At 40.6% G+C, this 10,514-nt stretch overlaps 1 protein-coding gene across 1 annotated transcript; it reads left to right on the forward strand.

The window, feature by feature from the left end:
• Nucleotides 1-245: 245 nt before the first annotated feature.
• Nucleotides 246-7,000, forward strand: IL12A (interleukin 12A (natural killer cell stimulatory factor 1, cytotoxic lymphocyte maturation factor 1, p35)). The gene is given in 7 exon segments (XM_006861851.1): nucleotides 246-300; nucleotides 1,472-1,617; nucleotides 4,673-4,786; nucleotides 5,558-5,599; nucleotides 5,688-5,729; nucleotides 5,820-5,963; nucleotides 6,845-7,000. Coding segments are annotated over 7 exon segments (699 nt in total).
• The last annotated feature ends 3,514 nt before the right edge of the window (nucleotides 7,001-10,514 follow it).

Here is a 10,514-nt window from a genome sequence, read left to right on the forward strand (position 1 = left end):
GGGACAGCCTGAGACCCCGCGACGCGACTCTGTCCACATTTCGCTTTCACTTTGGACGGGTCTGGAGGCGGCGGGGCCGTCCCGGAACGACTGCGGCGGAGCACCGGGTAGTTAATCCGAAAGCGCTGCAAGCCCCGAGGGTCGGACTCCACTTGTCATCGAGAAGCTGATGTAGATAGAGAGAGAGAAAGCAAGACACCAGAGTCCCGGGAAAGTCCTGTCGCGGACTTGGGGCAATTATAAAAATGTGACCCCCTGGGTCTTTCTCCCAGCCACCGCCCTCACCTGCCACATCCACCGGTCCGCAGACCGCTCAGTATGTGCCGGCAGCGCAGTGAGTAACCAGACTCGCCCGCTCTGGGGAAAGCCAGCAGCCTGGGAAGAGGAGGCAGAAATGGGGACAGGCTGAAGGGGAGTCTCGAGACAATCAGCAATCTCGTGCAAAGGGGATTAAAAAGATAGGGTATTATGTGCAGCTCTGGTAGCGTAGTGGTTACAAATCGGACTACGAACCACAAGGTCAGCAGTTCGAAACTACCAGCCGTTCCGCGGGAGAAAGATGAGGCTTTCTGCTCCCGTAAAGATTTACAGCCTTGGAAAACCTGTACAGGATCACTACGAGTCGGAACCGACTCCACAGCACATAACAACAACAAGAAGTGCAGTTAGAGTCAGGAGCTGGTAGGGTTGAACCACCGACCTTGTGGTTGGTAATCCAGTGCTTATTTTACAGCCCACATCAGGATTCCTATGTGCTAAATAGAATTCTGTTAACCTTAAAATAGCCCCATGAGCTAAGTATTATTAACCCCACTTCTCATATGGGGGACAAAGACCCAGTGTAGTAGGTTGCTCAGGGTTCCTTGACTACAGCTGTAAGAGGGTGGATCCTAGAGGCTGCAAAGCAGTTTTGTGACTTAACTGTTTAAGGTGCTAAATCTAGGCAAGTCACTTTACCACCTGGCCTCAGTTTCCCTGTGTGTGAAATGGGGGATTTTTCTGGGTGAACTCTGAGCCCAACTCCCTTTTCTCAGCTAAAGGGAAGCTCACAGGGAATTTACCAGTTGTTGTGGAGTGGATTCTAGCCCATGGTGAGAATCCTATGTGTGAAGAGTTTTCAGCGGCCATAGCGTTTTCAGTGGCTGTTTTTTTTTTTTTTTTGGCAGTAAATTTCCCGGGTTTTTTTTTTTTTTTTTTTTTTTTTGAGGTAACTCTGGGTGGACTTGAACCCTTAACCTTCCCATTAGCAATTCAAGCGCATTAACTATTTGCACAACACAGGAACTCCCCACAATAAGCTAGCTAGCATCTGTTCCTGCATCAGAACAGCTGCTTTAAAGAATTCTGTCTCTCATGTGCTGGAGGACAGTTTTGAGACAGATGTCAGGTTGGTGCAAAAAGGTGGCCACAATGGGTGGAGGGAAGCCAAAATGTGGAGACAAGCTCAACCTGCCAATTGCTTCCCTTTCAGGCCTCTTCTTTATGGTCACCCTCAACCTCCTGGCCCATCTCAGTTTGGCCAGGAACATCCCAGAGACCTCACCAAGTCCTGGAATATTCGAGTGCCTCAACCACTCCAAAAACTTGCTCCAGGCAGTCAGCAACACACTTCAGAAGGTGAGCTTTTCAAAGTCGGTGGCGTCTCTGAACCTCTGGCCACCTGAAGGAACTGAAGGGGAGTTATGGAAGTTAATCAGTAGCTGTCAACAAGGAGAGAGGGAGCTTTATAAATGGTCAAGCTATTAACTAAAGAGTCCCAATGAAACTGTGTTTCCAGTGAGCAAGATTGGTAATAAATTATCATGGCATTCATTTTGCCTATGTTGACGCAGAGGAAAGTGGGTATTTACAGTGTTCCTTGTAGCTGCCAACAGAGATGGAATTGTGTCACGTCCACACTGTTTCTGATGCCACTATCAATCTAGTATAGGGTGCATACTCTGTGCTCCTGGAGCTATGGAGATGAATTAGACCTGTGCCTAGCACGGCTGTTCAGCTTTACGTCTGATGACGCAGTACACCGTAGTCCAGAGTAATCACGTCTTAGGGAAGCTAAGGATGGTGCATACCCAGCCTTCACTTTTCTAAGGGAACAGTTACCTAATTATGTAGACCTTCATTCATTTTCTTAGGTCTCTTATTTTTAAAACAAATAAAATCACTTTTTTATTTTTAAAGGTGGCCAAATACTATTGATTTTGCTGCAAAGGCTAAAGACTAATGTTTTAAAAGATATTCTTTTTCCTTCCTGCTCACTAATAAATCTTTCTGGAGTATTTTCTAGCTTGTTGCTTTTTGAATACTTTAAAATAAGCTCAATGCTCTTCTTAAAGAACTCTTTTTTCTTCTTCTTCTAATCTTTTATAATGTGCTGCCCAATGCTCCTGGCAGTTCAATCAATCTTAATCAAAATGGCAGTTCACCAAATGAAACCGGCAGATAAGTACTTTGATTCCTAAAAAAAGGTTCAATAAGGATAAAATTTAGGAGCTTCAATTTAAATAGATGTGTTATGTGAAAAAGCTGACTCTTCTACTCCCAGATACCATACTAAAGGTCAAAAGACCACAGACCTCAATTTTGTATTTTTTATATTATTCTTTTGCCAGAGCAAATCAATTAGCTACTGTGAGGAACAGAGGTGGCAAAAATGGAATTTACAAGCCTCAGCCAGCCCACAGATTTATAAGGTTGTATATATATACATAAAGAGCTCTGGTAGCATAGTGGTTATGAATCGGACTGCGAGCCACAAGGTCAGCAGTTCGAAACTACCAGTTGTTCCACAGGAGAAAGATGAGGCTTCCTGCTCCTGTAAAGATATCCAGCCTTGGAAACCCTATACAGGGTCTCTATGAGTTGGAACCGACTCCACAGCACACCACCACCACCATATAGATGCATGGAGTCCTGGTGTGGCGCTGTGGGTTAACGTGCTGGACTGCAAAGTTGGTTTGAACCACAATGTTAGCACTTCAAGCTCACCAGCTGCTCCTAGGAAACCCTATATAGGGTCGCTATGGGTCAGAACCAACTCAACAGCACTTAAAAACAACATATATATACATAAACACTTATATGTGCATATTTCTTTTTAAATTTGGCTTTCAAATTTGATTTCTTTTTTAAATTGGGGCTTTCATATAAAAATTCAGCTTCTCTTGAAATGATCTGAAGAAATGTAGCATTAGGCCTGCGTTCCCAAATCTAACTTCCTACAACCTTCCCAGAATAGTGACTTCCCAGTTCTGTTTAAACACCTCCAAAGGGCACTGCTGCTGTAGCCAATTATCACAAACGTGCTGGCTTTAAACAACACAAATTTCTTATTGTATCTTCAGGGTCAAAAGTCTGAAATATGCCTCACCAGGCTAAAATAAAGATGCTAGAGGACTGGGTTCCTTCTGGAAGCTCTAGAAGAGAATCCATTTTTCTGCCTTTTCCACCTTCTAGAGGCAGTCCATATGCCTTGTCTTGTGACCCCTTCAAAAGCCAGCAAATGACTCATCAAGTCTTTCTCACATAACATCACTCTTCTGTCTCCATCTTCTATTTATAAAGACCCTTTGATTACAGTAAACCAGCCTGGATAATTCAGGATTACTCACTACCTTAGTTCCTTCTGTAACCTTAATTCCCCTATGTCATGTATAATAATGTGTTCATAGGATCCAGGGTCTACAAAATGGACATCTTTGCTGGAGGATCATCCTTCTGCCCACCGCAGACATTTTCTACACATTCAGGCCTTGAGTCATGGCTTGTATATTTCCCTCTTTCTAAACCCCACTCCCTCTTTACTTGTCAGCATTCTAATCATCTTAATGCAAATACCCCATCTCTACTGAAGTCTGTACTTCCTTTCCACTCCCTCCTTGGAGCCTTCATTCCTTTCTTCGCACTCCCCATCTACTGGTGTGTCTTCTAGACATTTGGACACATGCATTCTCCACAGCTAAATTAGGAATTCCAGGAGGGCAAACTAGTGTCCTCTTTTTTGCTGTCCTCCCTCATACCTATCATAATAGGTTTAGCACATCAGACTTGTTGAATGGGAAAATGATCCGTCTTCAGTCAGACAGTCATTAAACTCTTAAAACAAATGTTATAATTATATTTAACCTTGCCTTCCCACATGCTTGTAAAATAGCATCTCTTTTTGTATGTGTGCAAGTGGGTGTGTGTACACACACAAGACTGCAAATGAAATCTCAACGTGTCTTTGAGTTTGCATGTTTGCTGTGTTCATCAAGCTGTGACCTTAACAGTTCTCCCTTTAGAAGTTATACTTGAAAAAGATATTCATAAAACAGATCCACTTTGGCAAAAGAAGAAAAGAAAAACAACTGTTTTCACCAGAAGCAAGTGTCACAGCGTGGTGTAGATGCTGATTAGCACAGCCTGTTGAAATGATTTATAGTGTTTTCATAATGGAAAAATATGTCATCCAGGGAAACATGTCCTAAGCAAAAGGGAGAGAAAGAAGGGACAGAAAATTGAAATGACGGATTTCCCCTTGTCTTATAAAGAGTCAGAATGTCCCACAAGTCAAAGAGATAGCCATCTAGGGCAACCAGTTAAGGCCTGACTGGGACTGTGGAGTGTCAGCCTCACTGGGAGCAGATGCCATATAAATATTGCAAATTGAGTTTTTCTTTCTGCTTTCTTACAGGCCAGTCAAACCCTAGAATTTTACTCCTGCACTTCTGAAGAGATTGATCATGAAGATATCACAAAAGATAAAACCAGCACAGTGAAGGCCTGTTTACCACTGGAATTAATCACGGTATATTGTTATTGTTGTTAGTTACCATAAAGTTGGCTCGGACCATGGCAGTCCCATGAACAACAGAATGGACTGTTGCACAATCCTATCCCATCTTCACCATCTTCTGTATGCTCAAATTCATTGCTGCAGCCACCGTTTAAGTGGCTTCCAACCAAGGGGTCTCATCTTCTAGTATTATACTGGATACTTGTGTGATCCATAAGGTTTTCATTGACTAATCTTCTGAAGTAGATTTCCAGGACTTTATCCCCAATCTGGCTTTGTCTGGAGGCTCTGCTGCAACATGCCCATTATGGATGACTGGCTCTGTTGGCATGTCAAATAGAAGTGGCATAGCATCAGCGTCATGTTGTTGTTGTTAAGTGCCGTCGAGTCGTTTCCGACTCAGAGCGACTCTGTATTGGGTTTCCAAGTAGTGACTGGTGGGCCTGAATTGCCAACATTGTAGTTAGCAGTCCAGTGCTTATTCTACAGAGCCACTCCAGGATTCCACAGCAACCCACAAACCATCATGGTATCTCAAACTGACAGACTAGTGGTGGAACCACAGTATAGAAGCTGTTTTAACCCCAAAGAATGTAAAATTAAGAGCTGAATATAAAACTTTATCTTCTTCCAAGAATTTTCATGTGTCTGATGTCTATTATCATAGGACTTTTAACAGATCTCACTTCAGAAATTTGATTTGCAAAAGAAATTATGAAACAAAGAATCAGAAAAGTCTGTATTATCAACTGATATTATTGATACCTGACTTTTTTTCTCTAGAATGGGAGTTGTCTGACTTCCAGCGAGACCTCTTTCATAACCGTAAGTCAGAAAAATAAAGCGTCAAGCCCACACTATTGATGTAAAGGTTTCATTAATATCATTAACATTGAATTCCTTTTTCTTCTAGGATGGGAGTTGTCTGGCTTCCAAAAAGACATCTTTTATGATGGTAAGACTCAAAATTGTTTTCTTAATCACAACTGAGGGGAAAGTGCCAGCCTGTCTCAATGCTTCCTTCCTGCTGTTGTCGTGTTCCCAGACCCTGTGCCTCAGCAGTATCTATGAAGACCTGAAGATGTACCAAGTGGAGTTCAAGGCCATTAATGAAAAGCTTTTAATGGACCCCAAGAAGAAGATCTTTCTGGATCAAAACATGTTGGCAGCTATTGATAAACTAATGCAGGTAAGACCTCCCCTTCTATCACTGGAATTAATGAGAGAGTGTTCTATCAGTGAGAGGGTCCTTGAAGAGGCATAAAGTCAGTCCTTCCTGGATGGGAGAGAAGGCCTGAAATTGCCCCTGGCATAAACTGTTTGACTGCTATTCTAAAGATTAAGAGTTCAAACCCACCCAGCAGTACCTCGGAAGATAGTCCTGGAGATCTGCTGCCATTAAGATGACAGACATTAAGATTGCAGAGTAGAACAGCTTCCATAGGATTTGAAGGAGCACTTCTCTCATCTGTAACACACAGGGTAGTCTCAACAACTAGCCACAAATCACCTCTTTGTTTTTGTTGTTTTTGGTGAGGAGTAAGTGAAGGTATTGATCATTGTGCAAATATCAGGTCTTATATTTTGTAATCAAATAAAAGGTTAAAATTGGGAAAACCGTTGTCAGGTTTGTTTATCTGACTCAAATGAAATATATGTACTAAACAGATCTGTTACTGATAGAGATCCTGATCAATATCAGTCACCTTTCTGTTCTAAAAAAAACTTTGCTTCTTAATGTAACATACATAAAATTAATTAGGTATTGAGGCAGATGTCATCTTAACAGAATTGTTCTTTGTAAAATGCGACTCCCACTGATGGTTTTCTAAATAGCTTTAAGGGTCATTTCAGAGCTCACTGAAGATGCACGTGCTCGGATAATGAATATCTCTTCTCTCAGGTTCTGCCCGGCCATCTGGTTGGGAGTCGATGTGGGCTGGGTTTAGGAGCTGTAATGAGGGAGTGGGTTGTAGGCTCTGAGACAGGGATTGGCTTCACCAGTTTTAATGGATGAATGTTTTAATTTTAGAAGACCATGTATGTCATGCTTAATATTTATTCTCCTAGGCCCTGAATTTCAACAGTGAGACTATGACACAGAAACCCTCCTTTGAAGAGCCGGATTTTTATAAAACTAAAATCAAGCTTTGTATACTTCTTCATGCTTTCAGAATTCGTGCAGTGACTATTGATAGAATGATGAGCTACCTGAATTCTTCCTAAAGAGCTGAGATTTCCTCTGATCTCAAAGTAATTTTTATAGAAATCTGAACCAAAGATATTGTCACAGGATTTAGGATAGGAACTGGGGAGAGAGGGTGGTCTGACAGGGTCCTACTTAAGTTTGCACGACAGTCCTACCGCTTTTGTGCATTACATTAGTCACCACCCCAAATCTGAAGGATGCGACTATTATAGCTACATAATCCTTTTGTATTTCACATTTATGATGAACAAGTTCTTTTAACATTTTCATGAGCAAACTGCTAAGAAGGGAAATTCCCCACTGAATGTGTGTTCCTTTCCCTCTAATAGAAGAACAAGAATTTATAAGCTATTTCTGTACCAAAGTGTTTGTAAAAACAAACACTCAACCATAATTTATTTTTAAATATTTATTTATATAATTTATGTTCACGAAACCATGTGAACTAATTTATATTTATTTATGTTATATTTATTTAAATATTTATTATCAAATGAATTGGAAAAATATGCCTTATAAAATGTTATTCTAAAAATAAAAGTTAAAGTACGTCTCATATTTTCTAATGTAATTGGAATTCTTGAAGTGTTAAAATACACATTGAGGGGAAACTGTAAACTCTGATGAAATTTGAATACGATTACCGTGGAAAGGATGTCTCAGTGTTCTCGTACACTCCTAATTTCTTTAATCTCATATTCAGAAGGGAACCCAGAGAGGTTAATACTGAAGCAATCAAGTGAGTTACAGTTTTTGAGAGTATACATTAGGATTTTTAGTCAAAATCTGAGTGTAAAGTAAAATATATAGACTTTTTTCTTATTATCATAACCACATAACACACTGTGCATTAGACTAATACTTTATAACATTATTTATGTGTGGGAAATATCATTTAAAAAATCGTCTAGTTAAATTATTCTAATTTTTGTGACTCTTTGGGCTCTCAGGGGGGCAGCTGTTTCTAAATTACAACCAGAAAAACTCCATTTGCTTCTAATTATATAGAACTTTTGCTTGAACCATGCGGATGATTGTCTTGCCTCCATTTTACAGATGTGTTCATAATGCCCTAAATATCAAATCCATCTGTTTTATTCTCTAAACCATGTGAATTTTAAAGAGATTTACCTGACAGAATATCATGTAATTTTAGTACTTTTATCATCACAAACTTCCTTAACATGTCAAGGCTGTGAAAAATGAAAAATTTAGTGGTCCCCTTTCTTCATGCTAATCTCCCATGGACTCTCAATTCCTATCCCTGTGAAGGGGAGGGACATGAAAGAACACCCCAGGTCCTCATATCAAACCAAAAGGCTGTGTGACAAATATTCATTTTTCAGATTCTCACCCCATTTGATACACAATTAGAAAGAAATTATTTGAAGCTATATCCCATTATAAATCTCCTCTACTTTAGTAATTCCTCTGTGAGCTTGAATGATTGCAAGTGATGGACAGGCAGGAGTTTCTTGTCCTTTGGGGTGGAGTTATAGCGCATTGATTGTGGGGAAGAAAAGCCCATAGCTGGATGGGGCTGGGGCTGCTCTGAGCTGCTACCACCACTCATGTGACTGGATGTCTGGAAGGAAGATGCAGCGGACTTTCTCTTCTGTGGACTTGGTTTATCCAGAGAACAGATGTTACTTTGTGTCTTAGTTTCCTAGTGCTGCCGCAAGAGAAACACCACAAATGGGTAGCTTTAAAGAACAGAAATGTATTTTCTCACAGTTCCGAAGCTGGAAGTTCCAATTCATCATGTGGTTCTTACAGTAGGTCATTGTTTGTCTATGTCAGCTTCTGATGGCCGGCAAGCACTTAACCACTGTGTCACCAGGACTTAGTGAAGAAGGACTATTAGTGTTCTCTTTTTATAGATGAGGAAACTGTAGCAGAAGAACTCACATAGTAGATGTCACCATTTAAACCCAGGCACACAGCATATGCACACCGCATCTGTACCCTTCTGCCTCTCATAAAAAAGTCACATTAAGACAAAGGAAAGGAGCCCATGTAATGCTGCAAAATCAAGGCCTGGAAATCAGCTTTGGTAAAGATTACAGCCAAGCAAACATTATGGAGCACTTCTACTCTGAAATGCATGGAGTCACCATGAGTCAGGGACCGACTCAAAGGCAACCAACAAGACAAATGAACACTTCTGCCAAAATCATATAAACATTCCTGCAATTATTTATGTCCCCTGTCTTCCTCACTACACTGTGAGAACCTCAAGTATAGGGAGTGACGTACTATTTATGAGATCAAGTCAAAAAGTATTGCTACAAAATTATAGAACGCTTTATTAAACAAAATATCAAAAATATCCTCCATCAAGGTCTATAGACTCCTGAAGGCAGGTTTCCATCTCTCTAACCCGTCCCTGAAGAATTCTGCACTCATTGATTTATACCACATCAAAGTAGTAGTTTTTTGGCAACCTCTAGGGACTCAAGTCGTGTTCCTTTTCAATATCTTTAAGTTTGAGGAATAAAATGATGTCTGAAGGAGTCAGAGGGATAGGGTGGATGGGGTAAGGTTTCCCAATGAGAGAAATTCTCGTAGGACAGCCCTGGTTACCTACCCTCAAAGTAGGCACGTTGTCATGATGGGAAAAAAATTCCTCAGCACAACTGTCCTGGCCTTTTTCATACCAATACAATTTTCAATTTTCTTAAAACTTCTTCCTACTAAGCCCCTGTGATTATACTGTGTCCTTCAAGAAAATCTATCAAGATGATACCTTTGGAAGTCCAAAACAGTCACCGTAACCTTCTGAGCTGACCTGTCTGTCTGAATTTAACTAGCCCAGCAGATCCCCTCAGAAGCCACTGTTTTGATTGGACTCGGATTAATTTTTTTAAGACCCCCTAGCGAGACTAAGGAGCTCTGGTAGTGTAGTGGTTACGAATTGGGCTGCTGACCACAAGGTCAGCAGTTCGAAACTACCAGCTGTTCCGCGGGAAAAAAATGAGGCTTTCTGCTCCTGTAAAGATTTACAGCTTCAGAAACCCTGTACAGGGTCGCTATGAGTTGGAACCGACTCCACGGCACACAACCACCACAGCGAGACTAAGAGAACTGTCTTACTAGAGAACTTATCTGTAGCCATCCACTGATCACATAGACCTGTTTAAACAGCTTTTGTTTTTTAATAAATCTGTACACATATCAATAGGAACCCCAGTAGCAACATTTTTTCACTTACTCTCATATAGTATATGTTCCTGACCCCAGGCACTCAAAATTGAGAGGAAAAAAGAAAAATCCCAAGCCCCTACCATATGCTTATGTCTTGTTTTTCTAATTCAGAAATAAGGAAATCTAGCTTTTAAAAAGAAAAATATTCCAAATTACAAGAAAAAAATGCCCATGTTTGTTTGGTTCAAAATAATTAATTATACATGCTTGTAATGAAGGCGGGGATTCAAAAGTCACAAGCTTGCTAAATTTTTTAAAGTAATTTAAATTTGTGATTTTGGATTACATGGTTATTATCCTTCCGAGACATGCCGTACAAAAGAAAGC

Source organism: Chrysochloris asiatica, unplaced genomic scaffold (assembly GCF_000296735.1).
Source record: "Chrysochloris asiatica unplaced genomic scaffold, ChrAsi1.0 scaffold00043, whole genome shotgun sequence".
NCBI lineage: Eukaryota > Metazoa > Chordata > Mammalia > Afrosoricida > Chrysochloridae > Chrysochloris > Chrysochloris asiatica.